The following is a 20,182-nucleotide window of genomic DNA, read 5'->3' as shown; positions in this document are numbered from 1 at the left end:
AAGGTAGGGCCTGGTAGTAACCCAGATTAACGGATGTGTGTGTCCTTGTTCCCTTCACTACTTTTCCCGAATGTCTGTATTTTTCTGGTTAGGGTAATAGTATATAAGTTCCTCCTTACACCTTACCCCCGCTCCTGTTAGCTCCTAAGCAAACAGACATTGGGTGATAGCCTAAGTAAGCGTCTTACTTAAGGGACGCTGGTCCTTAATAAGCAAGGATGATTATTAGTACCGCAGCAAATCTGTGATGTGGATTTTTATTAAATAAAGGTCACATGTTTTCGGAAATACCCCCCCCCCCTCCGGAGTTTTTAAGGGTTTGCTCCTAGCGATTGTAGCAAAAGACAATACCCACGGTTAAGGCTGACAGAAAGCGGAAGATCGGGGTATAAAACCAAGTCCGCGGTTTGTGAAACCAGCGGAGAGCGGAGACGCCCCACTTACCCCTTCAGGAGCTTATGCGCGAAGGAGGGGGCGGTGGGCAGGACCCCCATTCTCCTCAGGCAGGACTCGGCCCAGGCAGGGCGTTTGGGACAGCGGTTGCTGCCGGCTCCGTAGGACGGAATTGGGGTTCAGGTATCCGGGGCGTTGCTAGCAAAGAACCCGGAGTGGCGAGCAGGAGAAACCGAAAGATTTGTGTTTTTTTTTTTATTCGGCTTGACGAAAGCCACAATAAAAATAGGGACTTAACGACGATACCGGGAGAATTGTGCACCTGGTCTCCGAAACTATTGCTTAATCCTCTAGACTAGAGCTGGGTACTGACCCTTATCTTGTTGCTTAAGTTAGTGGCAGGCTAAACGAGCCTCGAGGTACCTATCACAGAAACACTAGGCGGCATCTTTATAGTTGACTCGATCTCTCTCCTCCCAATAACAACGCCTTTTCATAAACTTCACAGCTTCACTTATTGAGGGTTCCTTTTTTTTCGGAGCACTAGCTCCTTTAGTACAGGGGTCTTCAAACTTGACAGCTTTAAGACTTGTGGACTTCAATTCCCAGAATTCCTCCTCCAGTCATGTTACCTCAGGCATTTTGAGAGTAGAAATCCACAAGTCAAAACTTGCCAAGTTTGAAGACCCGATGCTTTAGTAGCTTCCGCTTCACCTCTTCTTAACTTGGTTACTGAATTAGCCTGTCTTTGTACACGGGACAAACTTATAAAAGGGCAGGGTTGAGGTTGCCTCTGCTGCAAGACTACTTTGTTTTGTTTTTAAGAGAAAACCACTAGAATACTCTGCAGGATTGTTATGTACCAATCTTCCTTCCCCCAATGAACATGACAATCTTAGGATATGTTGCAATATTGTGCATTGCACAGAATCGTTTCGACAGTACTATTTTGCAACCTGAATTTCATCATGGATTTGATTTGGAAGCACTGATAAAATTACATTTGAGATACATACTGAGAACAGATAAGATTTCAAATATGTTCTCAACATAACACACATACACATACACAATGTTTTAAAAATCACCCATATATACAGCAAAACTGATTAGGGTGCTATTGACTTTTATATCTGGTTCTAACTTTGGGATTTGTTTTGTTTTGATTTTGGGGGGGGCGGGTTTCTAAATGTGTGCAACACAAACAAAAATGGGAAAACTATCCTTTTTCATTGGGATAAAATGAACCAGGAACTTAGTTCACTATCTACTGGTAGTTAGTGTTAGAAAAGAGATGATTTACCCCATGTCAGGCTCTAGAAAGAATTGAAATAATTTCTTTATTTTAAATGGTCTCATTTAAAAGCTACCTTTTATTTGTTAGTTTTGTTTCATACATGAGACAGTATATATTAAACTATATACAATTTCCCCCATTGGTTGTGAATAATACCTGCTCTCAGTAAGTGAGAATGAGCATTATTTTGGCTTTGCACCTCCTGACCGCAAAATCTTTGTATTATTCATTAAATCAGCCTATACTTTTTTTTAGGTTTCTGTATGAAATGACTCATTAAACAGTCATTTTTCTTTCAATTTTTTTTCCCTTTCAAATTCATGCAGAAATCTAAACAAAGTATCTGTATTTTGCTTTAGTGAATAGTATACAGGAGCTTTGATTATATCTTTTGTTTAAGTTCTTAAGCATTTTTTCTAAATCATTTTTAAGTGTTTGTCTAAGTAATTATATAAAAAAGATACCGAATACAATAAAACAATTGAAATTTATGCAATTGATTTGTCTTGGTAAATCATAGTGTGCTTTTTTACTTGTTTTTATTTCAGATTTTGTTTTTAATCTTATTGTGTCAACACAACATGTGTACTGGCCTGTTGGAGAACTATGTGGCTGCCATGGTGTTGAGTGCAGCTGGAGATGCCCTGGGCTTTTGTAATGCAAAATGGGAATTCCAAAAAAGCGGCGAGAAAATTCACAACGAAGTAGCCAAAATGGGTGGCGTGGACCATCTTGACATAAAAGGTTGGAAGGTCAGCGATGACACCGTTATGCACTTGGCTACTGCTGAAGCCTTGGTTGCTGCTGGCAAAAACCCAGACTTGTCCCACTTGTACAAACTCCTTGCAATGAATTACAGGGATTGTATGAGTGACATGGCTGGACGAGCTCCAGGTATATATTTAAAATGTTTCCATGGGAATGAGTCGAATAGTATTTCTCAAATGTCATGCTTTACCAGGTGTATTCTGCTTCACTATTGGAACAGCTCCATTTACAACTCTGCTTATCGGCCTTTTTTATGATTCTTGTTTGAATGTAAACCTACTTTTTGCAACCTGCAGAGCCATTTCTGGCTACAATTGCTGAAAATTATTGGATGCTTTAGTAGCCACAGTTCATATTCGATTTACTTTTTTCCAGTCAGATCTTATTAGAGGGATCATACCATGTGGTTCCAAATGGTTTAGAATAAACTCCACAACTCTCTCAGGGCACTGGGTATGTTGATTGTGAATGATGGGACTTAATGACTAACCAATCTGGAAAATAGCAGCATGTAGGAGGTTAACAGAGATATAAGAATGAAATGGACTCAAAATCATAAAATTGTAAGCTAAGGTGAGATCTAGCCAAATATTTACCTCATTACTCAATCTTTCCTCCTAGCATAGTTAGCTATTTCTCTTCCCTTCAATATAGCTCCTTCTCTTAATTAGGACAAACATCTAAGGGAATATTAATCTCTTCAGTCTATCCATAGAACATACCAAAATTTGGTTCAAGTATATTGTGGCATTTTGCTTTCCCATCAAATATATTGAAGATCCTGGAAAACTTTGATTGGTCCAGAATGCAGTGGTTTTTATAGTAATCGGAGTCTCTTGGTTTTCTCATGCAAAGTCTCTATTGTGAGAGTTGCACTGTTTATCGGTTCTCTTCCAGGTGCAATTCTGGGTGTGGTAATTCCATTGAAAGGCCCAACGTGGCTTAGAATAACTGATGGACCATCTTTTCCCAATGTGAAAGGGGGCAGTTTCTGTGTTCATTTGACTGTTATATATAGATTTTATCAGCTGTGACTCCTCCTCCTTTGGGACAGCCTTCTTCCCAAGATCAAATTGTTTTCCACTGATTTTTCAGAAAGCAACTAAAAGCTGCCTTGGAAATACAGTTGTGATGAGGGGATTACTATATTACTGGTTAAGTTCCCATTTGTTTAAGGCTACAGTAATATATCCTGCTAAGTGACAAATCATGGTTCATCAGCCAACTATCTCAGCCAAGTGACTTGGTGAAGTGTGTATAGGTGTGTGTGTGTGGTAACCCAGTTCCAAGCCATATAGGGCTTTAAAGGTGACAGGACCATGAACTATACCCTGAAACACACTGGTAACTAATGCAGCTCACACAGTAGTGGTATTATATGTGACACACTATTTATTACCTATGCAGCCACATTCTCTTATCACAGGGTGTCAAACTCAAGGCCTGGGGAACAGATCTGGCCCATGGGGTGCTTAGATTTGGCCTGCGGGGTCACCCTAGAAACAGCAAAGGACCAGCCCACAGTGCCTCTGCCAGTGAAAATGTCCCCCCCCAGCTCTGTTTTTGCTGGCAGAGGGTTGCAGGAGGCCATCCCAGCCAAAAACAGAGCTTGGGAGCCCATTTTCTGGCAGAGCACTTGGGTCACGGGTGCCCCCGATATGAGTGTTGTCAAGCTGGTCATGTCCACCCTAGCCACACCCACCCCAGTCCCCGAGGTCAAACACAACCCTGATGTGGCCCTCAAAGAAATCGAGTTTGACACCCCGGTCTACCAGTTGAAACTTTCAAATGGTCTTTAATGACAGGCCAATATAGAGCCTACTGCAGTAGTCTACACACAAAGAACAATACCCAAACCCAAGAATCCAGAGTTTGGCTTCATGCAACGTGTGCTTGCCTTTTGAATTTTACTGAATAGATATGTTTACATTTATATTTATAAATTTATTTAAATTGATATATCCCTTTTATCCAAACAAGTCTTTAATCAGCTTATATATAAAATAAAGGAGCTTATAAAGGAGCCTCTGTGGCGCAGTGGTTAGAGTGCAGTACTGCAAGCTACTTCTTCTGCAGCCAGCTGCCTACAATTTCGCAATTCAAATCCCATCAGGCTCAAGGTTGACTCAGCCTTCCATCCTTCCGAGGTGGGTAAAATGAGGACCCAAATTGTTGGGGGCAATATGCTGACTCTGTAAACCACTTAGAGAGGGCTGTAAAGCCCTGTAAAGCGATATATAAGTCTTAAGTGCTATTGCTATTATAAAAGAGAGTAAAAAAAAAAAAAACAACCTCTAAAAGAAGCAAGGGTTGTACCAAAAGAAAATCAGGAGAAATAGAAAGTGCAAAGAAAATCAAACAAATAAAATGCAATTAAACTGATGTGTTTCTATGTCATTTAAACATTTCTGTTCTGTTCTGCTCATAACTCATTAAAATTAAGAACCCAGTGACTACTTGTGGAGGGATTCTGGGAACACCTAATATGTATTAACCTCAGGTTATGCACCATGGATGTAGTGCTCAGATAAGAACTACTTTGAAAAACATAACTGAGGATGGGTTGTGTGAAAAGTATGCATGCTGTCCCATCATTCCCCTGAAAACTTCCAAATTAAGCTGAAATACAAAGAACAGTTTTAAATGACCTTTAGAAAAGTCCAGGTTTGGGCTTCTTGCAACTCCTTGTAGAGTAGCTTGCAGGCTTTCAGTTCTTGAGAAATTTATATATCTGTAAACTACCTTGTTGTTTTAGAAGCCTGAAACTCTGCAAATCATAGGGATTTTCCCCTTCTGGAAAAGGCATAGGGAAATTCCTCCTATTGCTCTGACCTTCAGAAAAACTCGCAAAGTAACCTTTCTTTGTAAATTCTTGGTAACTAGGTAGAAACGTTTCTTCGGGATCAGATTGCATTAGTGAAGATAATTTATCTAAAGTATTTTGTCAACCTAAAGTTGTTTTTTTCCCTTTTTTAACCATAGAAGATTACATGTTATTAAATTAACTCACATTTTCCTTTACAAAAATACATTGTATATACCTTTCAGCTCTTAAAGGGTTTTCAATTTCATTGTACATATGTTGTGCATTGACATTTGATTTGATTTATTTGATTATAGAACTGGCAGTGGTCATATAGAGATAGTGACGTTGCTTCTCTTTTTAATACAAACTACATTAAAAATGCCTCCAGATAATGCCTGTACAGACTTCGTTTAAATGTATTCAGTTATGTGAAGCCTACCGCTGCTCTGAGTATAATTAGTTCCACTGGTAAACAGTTCTCTAATTCTTATGCATTTCCGTAACTTACATCATTCTCTGTTCTGTTCTGTACAATGATAGGGAATAAGTCTTGGTTTAGTTCTGTGTGAACCACCCTGTCTTATGATTTTGAAAACTAGAAGATGTCTACTATAGACCATTAAGCTCCAGTCATACAATTACTTCATTCTGCTTCCACCATTGCTAACCAAAGCCTGTGAGAAGTCCAATAACATTCTCCTATGCAAGTTTTTAGCAATTGATATTGGGAGATTTGACTGCCTCTATTCCCAAAAGATACTTTGGACTTCTCTATAGTTCTTTGCTGGATTTCTTAAAGATATTTTCATTGTGTGGAACCTAAAAACATGTTAATTAAAAATACAGAAATAAAGAAGTTCTCAAATAATCCCCCCCCTTTCTCTCTTTTAAATGTGTAACGATTCTCTGAATTTTCATTTAAGCTACACCGAGTAATGAAGATGTTGGGGAAAAAAGTGAATTCTTGTCTTCTAGGTGTAATACATGCATATTTTGGTATAAATGTAAAGGGTTTCCCACTTACATCTTTTGATTTATATACTATATATTTTTTATTCTGTGTGTAGTCAGAATTAGCTCCCACAACTTTCAGTGTGCATCTAATTACATCCTCAGATTGTTTATTATGTTAATTATACTTTTTGTAATTATTACATTATTTGCTTCTTCAACTTACTTGCTTTACCAATATTGTTAAGACTGTTCAGATTTATGAACAGCATTAACAACTTTCAGTTTCACAGTGGTAAAACAGGCTTTTATACAAGAGTAGGTTTGTATTGAAATGGATTGCTAGTTTTGACATCCTTTTTTGCACACTTTTCCATTATAGTTCAGTAGCATCACTATCACTAACTGCTATTTTTGTAAAGTAGGCTTCTTTATTCTGTGTTTTTAAAATGTGTTAGCCCTTATCTTCAGGCAACATTGGCTAGATTGAGTAAGGATAATGGGTCTTATAAGAAAACATCTAGAGACGCTCATCGTGTCTTACATTGTGTAAGAAGTCAGGCTTAGCAAAAGTTCATTCAGAGAAAAATTTTCTGATAATGGCACTAAATAATTTGGAGCTGTTAGTGTTTGGGGATAAACCCCCGAGCAGAGTGCACAGCAGCAGTCTAACCAGGCAGCCAAATGAGAGAGAGAGGCTGGGCCCAAGAGTATACACACACTTAAGACAAAAAACACTGTTTGTGGTTTTAAATAGATATTTAATTCACACAGAGATTAAGAATAGTCATTCAGTCCATATGTCAGTATCCAGTATATCCATCCAGTTACCTAGTCTTTAAACAGTAAATACAATGTCTTTATCTGCTTGTAAATCTTCTTCTTCCGATACCTTTCTCTCAAAGACAATGCTGAGTATGAACAGCTCACCAAGTAAACACAGTCCTTTAGTTCAGTAGAGAGAGGTATCTTGCACAGTAGACATCTCATACAGGAGTAAAGCAGTAGTAGACAGACAGCAGACAGACCAGAGACCAGTAACACCAGGAACCAGGAACCAGACCAGTGGAAACCAGGATCAGAAACCAGGTGCATCCAGAAGCCGGGTCTATTACGTTTCCCTTCCTACCTTTATTACTGCCTGCAACCGCACCCACAATGATATTGCAGTTTCTTGTGCTTAAAGCTACAAGACACTTAATCCTAGGTTTACATATTTATTCAACCCAAACCTGGTTGGTGTATCCATATACCCAACAGGAGCTATGTTGTTGGAAAACTTTGGTCTAAACTCTATTTCTAGTGTTTAATTTTATTGTTTTTTCTTCCTGCTTAATGTTTAACGTTTTATTGTTTTGCCTGCTGTTCTGATACAATGTCCCATCTTTCACAGGTAATACTTGCATGCATTATGCTATGAATTTGGATCCAGATGACTCACATAGCTGGATACCTAGTTTCTGTGAAAGGGGAGGAGGGTGTGGAGCTGCCATGAGATCAATGTGCATTGGACTAAGATTTTGTCATCCAGAAGACCTGGAAACATTAATTACAGTCAGTATTGAGAGTGGACGAATGACTCACCATCATCCTACTGGTTATCTTGGATCCCTTGCATCTGCTCTTTTTACTTCCTATGCTGTGAATCACAAACCAATAAAGGAGTGGGGAAAAGGGCTAATGGAGGTGATCCCTAAAGCAAAGGCCTATATCCAGAGGTCTGGCTGCTTTGTAAATAAAAATTTGGAGCATTGGTAAGCATGAGTATTTGTGATCTTAAGAGTTGAAAGTCTTAAGCAAATCTGATATTTTTGTGACTACAGAGCTGAGCAAGCATTAAATATATTCTATTCAGACAACACACATAGATAATTTGGAACAAAAGGATAATCTATGAGTAGTATACACACTTTCCTTATTTGAACTCTCAACTGGAGAACACAAGAGTTCCAGAATGGAGGAGAAAAGGTAACAGAAGAACAGAATAAGAGTTGGGAGAAATTCTAGTTTAACCCTCAGGTCAAGCAGGAAACCCTATACAATTTCAGACAAATGCTTGTCCAATCTCTTTAAAAATCTCCAGTATTGGAGCACCCTCAACCTCTGAAGGCAAGCCATTCCACTGATAGTTCTAAAATAGTTTCTGCAGATTTAGAATAATCCGCTAATCGTTGCCAACTATAGGGGACACCATTTCAAGGCCATTGAGTCAGCCCTGACCGAAGACAGTCATGTGGCTAGCATGATGTCACAGTGCTCTTACCTTCCCACATTTGGACTGAAACAAATGTTGGCTTCCTGGCACCCGCATCCCTGACATCAGGGAAGGTAACAGCACTCCATGGTACTTATTTATTTACTCACTTGCATGCTTTCAAATTGCTAGTTTGGCAGGAACTGGGGTGACAGAGGGACCCTCGTGGTCACATGGTGCTCAGGTCTTGGATCTGGGCTGCCAGCTTTCCAGTCGACAAGCCCAGCATCTTAATTGTTGGGCCACCATGCCATGTTCTGTCAAGAAATTTTTCCTTAGTTCTAGGTTGCATCTCTCTTTGATTAGTTTTCATTCATTGCTTCTTGTTGAACCTTCAGGTGCTTTGGAGAATAAGTTGACCCCCACTTCTTGGGGCAGCCTCTGATATTGGAAGACTGCTGTCATGTCAACCTTAGTCCTTTTCATTAAACTAGACATACCTAATTCCAGCAATCATTCTTTTTGTTTTAGCTTCCAGTCCCCAAATCATCTTTGTTGTTCTCTGCACTTCCTAGAAGCTCAACATCTTTTTTTATATTGTGGAGACCAAAACTGTATGCAATATGTATTCTATAGGTAATGGGAAAAGCCAAGTTAAATGCTATTTGACAACTTATGCCTTAATCCTTCTATATCAGGTCCATTTTTATATTTTATACATCTAAGTGAGATGTCAAACTCCAGGCCTGTGGGGCTGTCCTAGTCTACCCAATGCGAAGAGGAAAGACCGGCCTGGTCTACCCAGTGTGAAGAATGATCAGGCCAGTGTAGCTTTAGCTTGGTGTATCCGGTGCGAAGTGAGATCAGGCCAGCATGGCTTTGGCCCAGCCTACCCAGTGCAAAGAGGAAAGACCAGGCCAGTGTGGCGTATATCCAATGAGGAGAAACATGCCAGCAGTTTGGGGAGTGGCAGAAAGCTGGCCATGTCCACCCAGTCAGCCACGCCCTCAATGAAATTGAGTTTGACACCCCTGATATAAGACAACATCTTCTAACTGGAATTTTCTTGTTATATTGGATTTCAGTTTTCCTCCATAATCTTCCAGCTATCAAGTGGGAAGGTGGTATGGTTAGAGTTTTAATACAAATTCATTAATTTACATAAATCTAACTTATCAACAGAAACTTTGCATTTCTATTTCACAGGAACTACTTTGAAAGCCAGTGGAAAAAATACCTGGAAATCAGAGGCATCTCAGATGGGATCTCTCCTCCTTCCTTCCCTAAAGTATTTGGCGTGAAAGAGAGAGATGAATTCTACACTTCCTTGAGTTTCTCTGGGTGGGGCGGTAGTAGTGGCCATGATGCACCTATGATTGCCTATGATGCCATCCTGGGCTCTGAGAACTGGACTGAGTTAGCTCTTAGGAGTTTCTTTCATGGTGGGGACAGTGACTCTACTGCGGTGATTGCTGCATGCTGGTGGGGCGCAATGTATGGCTTCAAAGGAGTTAGTGAAAAAAACTATAAAAATATTGAATACAAAGACAGACTGGAAAAAGTGGCTAAGGAACTCTATCATCTCAGCTTGACTACCTAAATGCAGTGCTAGAGATAAAGCAACTGTTAAAATTCAGCAAAACCAAATACTTACTTGTGAACTTATAAAATAATGTGAATAGTGAATATATCTAGATTGTGATTGAAGTTATTCAGTAAATACTGAAAGATATAACATCATCATGTCCTTTAAAAAACTAAAGAACTTAGAGTATAATGTAACATTTAGCTGAAAGGGAGAGGGGAAAAGATACTTCTAATTTTATTTGTAAAATTGGTTGGGACCTCTAATTTTTTGTGTTTTGTTTGTATTAGGAATGAGCAGAATCTGAAACAAGACTTTTTGATACACGCACTGGGCTTTTTAGGAAGTGTGTAGATCGATAAACATTGTCCCTACTCCAATTTTACTTTTTGGATTGTAATTTTAGATCAGAGAAGCCATTAGTCCTCTAGCTGCAACTGAGCTATTGTCATCCATCATTTCAAATTGCTGCCATAACTATAAGCAATTTTAAGTCCTGCCTTAGCCATGAAAGCCAGTTGGGTGTCTATGGGCCAGGCACTCTCTCAGCCCAACTCACCTCCCAGGGTTGTTGTTGTGGGGAAAATAGAGTTGGTACATACATACATATTCTGTGGATTTTTGACTGACATCTTTGCAGGCAGTGAGCTACACCGTGGCCTCAGGAATTATAACATTTAAGTTTTGCTTAGTATTTTGCAAACTTGTTCATTCAACCAAATAAAGAGTTGATTGAAATAGGCCCAGTTGGATTGAAGATGCGTGGTTCATAGATTATTTGTATCCTGCCTTTATTATATTTACAAATAACTTAAGCCAGTGAACATATCTAATACTCCTCCTTCCTATATCCCCCCCCAAAAACACCGTTAGGTGAGTTGGGCTGAGAGAGAATGCCTGACTCAAAATCACCCAACTGACTTTCATGGTAAAAGTGGGGTTTGAATTCATGGTCTCATAGTTTCTAGCCTGGTGCTTTAACCATTAGAATAACCTGGCTCTGAGATTACAAAAAAAGTGTTTAAGGACAATCTCTTAAGGAATAAAAAATGATAATTGCTATGCATAGAGATATTTTGCATAACTTCAATAATATACTGCAACATTAACTTATTCCCATTCTTCCCTCAGCATTGTTGAATCTTTAAGGAAAAGCAGATCATCTTTTTGTCATTACAGCTAAGCTCCAGCCAAGTTACGGTAGATCTTCATAATCTTATCTTTCAGAATGAAAGGGGAACAGACCAATGAAATCCATTCTTCTGTACAAATGAGTAACCGTAGGCATTTGTTCAATGCTTATGTTGTGTGCCCATGCTAGCGATGCCAAGCCACGGTAAGAGCAAGAACATTATGGCTTGCTGCATCCAACTTGACATAAACAGCACATTGATAGCTGGATTGTATCAATAAAAAGTTTTGTCAAGAGTTCAAAACCATTAACACAGGACAATAAATCACCATTTTAACACAGTTTACTACAGCTTGCATGTGTGTTGTATAAAACATTTAGTGCAACATGGTACAAAGTTTCTCTTTAATAATAATAATAATAAAAAACACATTTTCTCACATCATGCAAAGGTAGCTTGTTCTTTTTCTCTGGGTAGAGAAAGAGTGGTCCAAAAAGCTTTGTGAAAGCTTTTTGCAGGCGGTGTCCATGTCTTAAAAAGAGAGCCTATTCTGAACTGGTAATCAGTTTGGCAGCACAATGGACAAGTCATTTGCAAGTGATGCTTGGTGCTGCTTGTGGGATAATTCTTCCACTATTTAAGAGGCTTTATGACATCCATATACTTTCCCAAGAGTCCACAGATTGGAGAGCTCGCCACTGGATGTCGCTGTGGGATAACTTTCCATAAGCAGGTACGCAGAGGAGGATTGCTGGTAGGGAAGCATTAATGCTGCTAGGTCCATTTAAAACATTTCCAATGCAAAGATAAGAAACAATGTTGTTTAGGGCATGGATTGTCCCACTGCCTCCTTTCCTTTTTAAGACCTTAACTCAATTACAGCTCCTGCCCTCCAGCAGTATATGTACAAGACGTTTTACATCAACAGAACTGTACAGAGAAGCTAGGAACTTTCGAGTGGGTATGCGTATGGAGATGTTTCTTTTTAAATCCCCTCTCTTCTGAATAGACAGTATAGGCAGGCAGACTAAAACCATATATGTTTTCTCAAATTGCACATTATATAAGATTAAGGTTTTGCAGAGGCAGTTTTGGCTCTGGGAACTTTCTGGATGCTTTATTAAAATGTTACAAGGGTGGGAGACTTTTTTCAAAACCACGGAGCTTAGATTATCTCCCCCCCTCCCCCCCCCCCTTAGGAACTCCTGCCTCAACCTAAGGTCCTTTAAATGTGTTTGATTACAAATCTATTATTTCTAGCCAGCCTAACCAAAGGCCCTGCTGGCTGGGAAATTATTCAAAGTGTAGTCTCCACCCATCTCAGAAACACCAAAAAGACTGCTCGAATAACAGGCATGTCTTTCTCTTGACATACGGAAAACCTTTACCTTGGTGTTAAAGCACCATTCATCAAGTTTGTTATTCCCACAAATTGCTTTAATAAGGACAAATTAGCAAAGCTATTAGTTTTCGCTCTTCAGGGAGGAAAAACCTGCTGTATTGCTATCTTCTTACCACTTCTTACCATTTTCACGTCAAGGCAGCAGAACATGCTGGCATATATAGCTGACACTATGAATCACACAGATTCACCTGTTTTATGAAAATTAGCAACCAGCTGTGCCAGGAAGACTTTTAGGAAGACAGTAAGTACATTTTTTTTTAAGTTTTAAAATTTCCCTGTCTCTGCAGCTAGAATCAGGGCACAAGAGATCTGGTCCATCATGTATAACAAGCATTTTCCTGGACAGCACATGGAAAGAGCTCTTGACTTGAAGTAGGAATTCCACCTGAACTGAACCAAGGTCTCTTAATGCTGTGCCTTTCATAGAAAGAACAACAGTTCTTAGCCCAGCATATTTTCACTTACTGTGGCTTATGCAAGGCTGGTGGAATGAAGATGAAGGTTAGTATACCTGAAGAAATAAAGCTGAAATAACAAAGCAGTGTATACATATATGAGAGGGAAGGAAGAACATTCATACCCTTTCTTGCCTGATGTAAGCTTCTTTGTGTAGACAGTGCAGCTGGACACAACATTTGTAAGAAACAGACGTTGGTCACTATGTCAGCTCTTTCTCTGCTCTGTTTCAACATTCCACAGTTATTACAGTGCGAGGCCACACAAGGAGGCACTTACTTCTGCACTGCTTCTTAAACTTTGGTCAAGATTAGGATCTATTTTTTTTCTGCTGCAATCTCTAAGCGTGATAGTGGAGGATATTTAAACCAGGGCCCTTTTGGTCATTGGAATTAGTCAGACAATTGTACGTGGGGAAGTCAAAGTTCTCTTTTGATGGACTGTAATTTCTTTTTGAAACTAAAAACAAAGCCCCCCCACTCCCCCATATGCATTTTCAGTCCTGAAGTAATAGGCAACATCCAGACTGATATGGCAGAAACAATGCTGCTTAATATGTAGTATGGAGTGATCCTAGGTTCATTTCTCAAAAGCAATATGCAGTTTTCCTGGTCCATTCCAAGGACATGTAACTGCTGAAACAAGCCCATTTGATAAAACAAGCTTACTCAAAATAAAGTGCCCCACTTTGGCACAACCAGAGCCCAACTTAATCAATACATTCTGGAGTCTGTCCTCTGCATAATACAAGAATACATACTTGAGCAACAGAATTACAGCCCAGAAGACAAATGATGATATTGGATGAAAAGGAAAACAGTATGAAAATTCATTATATACAGCGAACAAATGGACATTCTATCCCCCGTAGCAATTGGCTGGTTCTTCACAGGCATTCTGGGGTGTTCAAGTTCTTTTAGCCCCAAAGGTGACGGAACAGTGTAGCAGAGGTAAGCTGGTATCCAAAAGTTCAGATGGTGAATAAAAATACAACAAAATAGACCTTTGGGTTTCAGATGCAGCTTCACCTCTCTTAGGGCTCTGCCGTTTAATCTATGGTTCCTGGATGAATGCTGAGAACAGGAGGCTCCAGACAAGTGGGGGAATAGTTTAGATGTGGCTCTTTGATCCATAACAAAGGGACCCCGTTCTTTCCTTCTGAATTCTTGCTGGAATTTCGGCTTTTGAATCGCACCAGCAAAATGGTGATGATGAGAATGCCAAAAATGGGAAAGGGATAAAAAAATACGAAGTAGAACAGGGAGTCATTGTTGCAGATAACAGACTGCAGAGAGGAACCTAAAAAAGAGTGAAAGGATAGTAATAAACTTTCAGATCAATACATTTCTTTTTTCAGTATATTATAAACATTTGTGTCTGAAAGTCTGTGCCTCTATGTGCCTGCGTCTGTGTTTTTGTTAAGTCAATCTTGATTTCTGGTAATTACAAGGTCCAGTTCAGTTTTAATATCCACACAATTTTCTTGGCAACATCTTCAGAAGAAAGCTATTGTCTTCCTAGTATGAGAGACAACGATTGCCCCAAAGTCATCCAAATGGCTTCTGTGCCAAAGACAGGACTAGAACTGGAATCTTCCTGCAGCAGAGTCATTACATAGTCCAGAGCCTTTACCGCTAGACCAAACTGCCCCTTGTAAACAACTATTAAGAAGCAATATACCAAGTGAGGCTGTGTGAATAGAACTCTTAATCAAAAGGTTTTGTTTACTACAATACTCAAATTTAGCAACTGTATTCCTCAATCACTAACAACGAGTATAAATTGCCATATGTACAGGTCATGGATTGACAATCAAAGGGAAATTAATTTTTAGATCTTTGCTTCATTTTGCTCTCAGAGCCATACTCTTTCAAAAGAACAGTACTGTTTTTGAGAAAGTACCATACCTGTAATTTTAAGAAAAATATATATCAGAGACGGTAGAGAACAAAGATAGTATAGTCGAACTAAGACCTGAGAGATCCAGATTCAACTACACCCCTTCCAATGGAAACTCACTAGCTGATTTTAAATCAGTCATTTTCTTACACGATTGATTTAGTGAAGCTGGAAGCTGCTCCATGAAAACTGTCCTGAGCTCCTTAGTAAGTTAATACAGCATTTTCTCATATCAAACAAATTAAAAGTTTGGTAGCAAAACAAAAGATAATGCTTTTGGCATTTGTACAGTCCTGGATCTTAGGTTGGGTAGCTCTGCATTACAATAGGGAAACTTCAGTTAGAAAATCCTCAATTTGCATGACATTTTGATGCAGAAAAGTAGCTATTCCAGTTAATATACAACAGGTATAAGGCTGTTAGAAACATGTTGTGCCAGAAATCGTTCTGCAGTGCTCCTGCAGTGCTAATATTCTTCAATTTGTTTCAGAAAAAATCTAAAACACATTTAGATTACCCAGAGTGACATAGTTGTGAATAACTGCTCCTACATTACACCCAGCATAACTTATAACTTCCACCCACATTTTTAGGATATATCATTTAGTTATTTTTCTTGCTTATTCTGCATGGCATATGCTACTTGCAATCAACATTAAAAAATGGGCAGTTTTTACTGGTTGAAAATAACTGTGACAGGCAATTATCACACTCATTAACTAATATTCTGAAAACACTTTATTTAATATAGATCCTTCAAAATATTCTCAAGCTATATTCTTACTGAATTTTTACAAGCCCCATTACTGTCCATTAAATACCTTAATCATCTTACCTGTATCTTGTACATAAACAGTTATAAGACCAGAATCATCTTCTGTAAGTTTGTACCATACTCCCTTGGGGTCAGGTAGCCACTCTTCCACATGGCATGAGTAATTGCCAGCATCAGAAGTAGCTGCCTGCAACACAGTCAGTCGATAGAACATGGCTGAAAGTCTTTGAAAACGTAGTCTCCCTTCCCAAGGGCTGGCCTCTCGGCTGAAGACAAAATCCTGGCCTATACTTAACAAGGCCTCTCTATCTTCGTCATTCTTGTGACCAGTTTGCCCACTTCTGCCTTTATTCTTCATGATGAACCATGTCACAGCAAAACGGGAATCTTGGCTGGTAGTTGACAAAATGTTGCAATCCAAATGGAAATGGTCCTGTTCTGGCACTGTGAGGTTGGCTATTGTTGCATCCACTTGCAGTGAGGCATCTGAAGGTATTGAAGATATACAAAGGCCAATTAATTTCTCTAATTGTACAGAACATGAGCCAATGCTGAAAAGCAAAATTTGGAATTTCTTGATCAAATGGCCCTCCCTTCAGAATACAGTTTCCTGAAATGGGACACAGAATTTAGGTTTGCCTGCAAAGGCTTGTTCTTCTTGGCATAGAAACCAGGAGATTAAAAAATGCATGGTAAAGAACAAACTGCAAGGGTGTACTGCCAACTTTCAGATAATCAAGAAAGAGACTGACTGCTAAGAAAACAAGTGCTGGTGAATAGAACATGCCTGTGGGGCAAATAGGACAAAGAATAACCTAATCAGGCTTTTTAAAATGTCCTAACTGGAATAAGATTACTCAAAGATGGAATAGAAGATATTCATACCTCCTTGGATAACCTGTGCAGACCAGGGATTATCATTATGAAATGATTATGTGGAATTGAACATTCTTTGGCACAACCTGTTTGAAGAGATTGGCCTAACTGATATTTCTAACACTTCTGGTAACATTTAATGAGGCAAAGAATTACAATATTCTTCCATAAATTTTCTTTTTCACCCTTATCTAATTATATAAGATGAAGCCATAAAGCGAAACAATTATGTGACATAAAATAAAATTTTAGAGCTAGAATTACCAGCTTGTAGTGATAATGTACAACAGAAGAATGAAAATGATTTTTGGTATTATTGATTTCAGAAGAAAAAAATACAAAATTAAGAATGCAGTTTGGAATTTCAAGCTGATGCTTATCCATTCTCAGGAGGCTTATTAGAAAACAAGCATGTTAGTTATTGAAATACTGGGATGAAGGCAACACTTACAGAACTAAATTAATAGGACTAAGTTCAAGAAGACCGTCTAGATCACGGGTGTCAAATTTGAGTGCGTCATGTGACGTATCAATTTTTTTTTTGCTTTGGCGGAAAATAACGGGTGGGTGTGGCCTGTGCACGATGCATTCAGCCTGTGGGCCCCCAATTTGACAGGTTTCTATAAGTTTTTAAAATTTGTGGAAATTTTTAAATCCTAAAATAATGAAACCCCTCCCTCCTACCATCCTTTATATATAGCTCAGGAGGAGTCATAAAGTTTCTGCCTTAGATTACTTTGCTTCATATCTCTGCTGCTAAGAGGCCATTTGAAAACATTTTGCCCAAAAAAGAAAATCCAAAAGCTTCACTCTAATGTGTGCAGCATCACAATGATTATAGCCTGGAGGCATTTTTTTCCTCTAGAGACCCATGTATTTTTCTTCTTCATCCTGAGCAGTTGGGGAAAAAAATTCTTTAGCAAGAATGTCAAATATTTTTGCATTCTCTCAAGAGCTGGCTAGTTTTTCAGAGTGCAGATCCTCATCAACAAGAACTGTAGCCCTTTTCTTATTCAGTCTACTGATATTTGGAAACTATATTATAAACATTTCATAGGCATAAATCTTGAGGAATCACAGAAAGCCTATATAAGGTTTGTTAAGAGCAGATACACTGATTTAAGTGGTATATTCCACAGACAAAATTTCACCCTTCCATTTTTTATGTAACTCACAAGCATTGAAATATAAAGTATTAATTTAGGGTGTAAAAGTTAACCATTTATTATCTGTTATTTTTTTCTTTTGTGCTTTCATTTTGCTTAATGTAAAAGGATTCCAACGTAGAAAATAGTGCCAGCAATTCAGTTAAACTTTCCACTTGAAAGCAATCATTTAATTTTGGGGACTGCATTGTTTCCTTGCTTTATACTCAAGACTAAGATCTTTTAGTAGTTAGTCAGCTTCAAATCCATACACAAGGGAAAAACAATTTCAAATGCATTTTTGAAATGGAAAAGATTGTTGCAACTTTACCTGAGTGTGTTTACATTTGATAATACTGGATTATATTATTTTTTAAAATATGTTTCATACTCTTTTAGTAAACCTCAAGGGTCAGGATTAAAATTGGGCAGCTATTCAGATACAAGGTAGAAAACTTCTACCATAGACGTTCTTGCTGTACTGGTCAGTAATTCCTTAAAGTTCAGGTTAAAGGTTTAAGGCAACATTAAATTGGTAGTGACACACAGTCTTTCCTGTTTCATGTCTTTAAGTATGAGGATAGAAAATTCAGGCAAAAAGTTTAAAATTTTAAATCATATTTTTCTTTGGCCTTCTCTTCTTAAAGTTTCATGTTCTTTCCCTAGATATGGAGGTTGAAGATGAATCCAAGCATGATGGAATCTCTTTTCACCCAAGATGTTACCTTCAGTGTTATCATTCTGTGGAGTGGCACTATTCTTTACAGCAGCAGTCCCCCCAACCTTTCCATCTTGATGCCTTCCCCCTTCTAAAGAAGACAAATGCATAAAAGTGTAATAGCTTTTGGAGTTTTTCTTCACATTATGCTGGGAAGCACTTAGCCTGGCAGGCAGGAGAGAACAAGTGAGCATCTAGTCTAGATTCACTGCACACCCATAAAAGGGACAGAACCAGACCTCCCCAAATTCCTTGGAGCTTTATCTAATTGTTCCCAAGGGAATGCTGTTGGACTGGAAAGATTCCTCTAATATAGGTAGAACACAATAAGGAAGTTAGTTTGAACTCTGCAGGTGTGAGCTTGGTTGTTTGTACCTGACACATTAATGTTAGCTAAAATCAGTGACTGCTAGCTTAGTATTATAGCAAAGGGATATGTGTCAACTGATTTAATCTATGTGCTGACTGAAAATCCATGTAAGCCAATTCAGTGCAACCAGATAGTTCACAGAGTAATTTGCAGTGAGCACAAATTAAGCTGCTTTCTCTACCTGTGATGCAACCCTCCAAGTAAACAAATACTTTACCTGGCTTCTTCACCAAAACTGTTGTCAGGCCAGACAAATCTTCTGCCCTTTTATACCAGGTATTTGTAGGATTCAGCAGCCACTCCTCCACTCGACAATCATAGGTCCCACTGTCCTGCAGTGTCATGTTCTGGAGAGTAAGAAGATATAGCCCTGGCAAAGGACTTTCCAGGTGCAGCCTGCTCTTCAAACCATTTAGAGTTGCCAACTCTCCATATAAAAGAGTGGCCTGCCTTGTCAGCTTTACAACTGCTTCTTTCTCTGGCTCACCAGATTTCCACACATACCATTCCACAGATAACTGGGAAGCTTGACTGCTCCGATTAGTGATTAGACATTCTAGTGTTACCCAATCGTTTTCTAAAATGGTTAGGTTCTTTTGGCTCTTGTTGACTTCCAACAGATTATCTAGGAAAATACAAGAAAATAATTATTAACTGAAAAAGAACTGCCCAAACATTAGGTACACTTCTATAGATTCAACTTTGCTCTGATATCTTTTTATGTGTTATCTGTAACTACAGGTAATATAGAAAGTCTACATACCCTGTTAAAATGCCAGTATTTTGAAATGTAAAAGTCAGATCAAGACAGATCACTTCAGAATTCTTTCAAACTTTAATAGAATCCATAAGCTGTACAATTCAATTGAAAAACAACCTAAAATCTTTTAAGGGGAAAAAGTGACAATAAAAATGTACAATAACACGGTTGCATAAAGGTGCAACACTCTTAAACTAATACTTTGTTGAAGCACCTTTTGATTTTAGGACAGCATTCAGTATTTTGGTGTAGGAACCTATGAGCATAGCACATCTTGCTTTGGGAATCTCTGCTCACTCTTCCTTAGAAAAGCATTCCAAATTTATCAGATTGCAAGGCCATATCCTGTGTACAGCTTTCTTCAGTTCATCCCACAGATTTTCAATTGGATTCAGGTCTTATTCTGGGAGACCTGGATTCAAACATTTTTTAAAAATAACCAGGCCCTTGGATCATTGCAGAGATATTTTCTTTCCAAATTCTTCGGTGCTTTCAACAATGGCAGAGTTTTTTTATCTATGTGAAAATTAGCGGAAATATTCAGAGACGCATCTGCCTTGAAATTAGCCTATATTGAACACAACAGAACAGTCAAACATCAGGAGTTGACCATAGGAAATGTTTTATGCTATTTTGTATTATGTCATAAAA

General features: G+C 38.6%; 3 protein-coding genes across 6 annotated transcripts in view; 1 reads left to right on the top strand and 2 right to left on the bottom strand.

Annotated features, from left to right (window-relative positions):
• LOC113436336 (programmed cell death 1 ligand 1-like) overlaps positions 1-634 on the bottom strand; it is a 53,965-nt gene extending 53,331 nt beyond the window's left edge. The window contains exon 1 of the mRNA XM_087937484.1: positions 445-634. The gene's annotated coding sequence lies outside the window, so the exon portion shown is untranslated. The remainder of the gene's footprint in view (positions 1-444) is intronic.
• Positions 1-11,571, top strand: part of ADPRH (ADP-ribosylarginine hydrolase) — a 41,143-nt gene extending 29,572 nt beyond the window's left edge. Inside the window, exons 2-4 of one of the 2 annotated variants that reach the window (XM_026700696.2) lie at positions 2,239-2,584; positions 7,609-7,969; positions 9,616-11,571. In XM_026700696.2, coding sequence (XP_026556481.1) covers positions 2,272-2,584; positions 7,609-7,969; positions 9,616-10,009 — 1,068 coding nt within the window. In that variant the 5' untranslated portion in view covers positions 2,239-2,271 and the 3' untranslated portion in view covers positions 10,010-11,571. The remainder of the gene's footprint in view (positions 1-2,238; positions 2,585-7,608; positions 7,970-9,615) is intronic. The other variant, XM_087937483.1, reaches the window with a different exon arrangement.
• Positions 10,848-20,182, bottom strand: part of IGSF3 (immunoglobulin superfamily member 3) — a 121,982-nt gene continuing 112,647 nt past the window's right edge. For all 3 annotated transcript variants that reach the window (XM_026700692.2, XM_026700693.2, XM_087937482.1), the window contains 3 exons: positions 18,989-19,396; positions 15,723-16,148; positions 10,848-14,287 (listed from right to left, as the gene is read on the bottom strand). In XM_026700692.2, the coding sequence (XP_026556477.1) occupies positions 14,037-14,287; positions 15,723-16,148; positions 18,989-19,396 (1,085 nt within the window). In that variant the 3' untranslated portion in view covers positions 10,848-14,036. The remainder of the gene's footprint in view (positions 14,288-15,722; positions 16,149-18,988; positions 19,397-20,182) is intronic.

The sequence above is a fragment of the Pseudonaja textilis genome, chromosome 7 (genome assembly GCF_049901715.1).
Source record: "Pseudonaja textilis isolate UNSWEBS1 chromosome 7, rPseTex1.2, whole genome shotgun sequence".
Classification (NCBI taxonomy): Eukaryota; Metazoa; Chordata; class Lepidosauria; order Squamata; family Elapidae; genus Pseudonaja; species Pseudonaja textilis.
The sequence above is the reverse complement of the archived record's forward strand: the minus strand, read 5'-3'. Positions and strand labels throughout refer to the sequence as shown.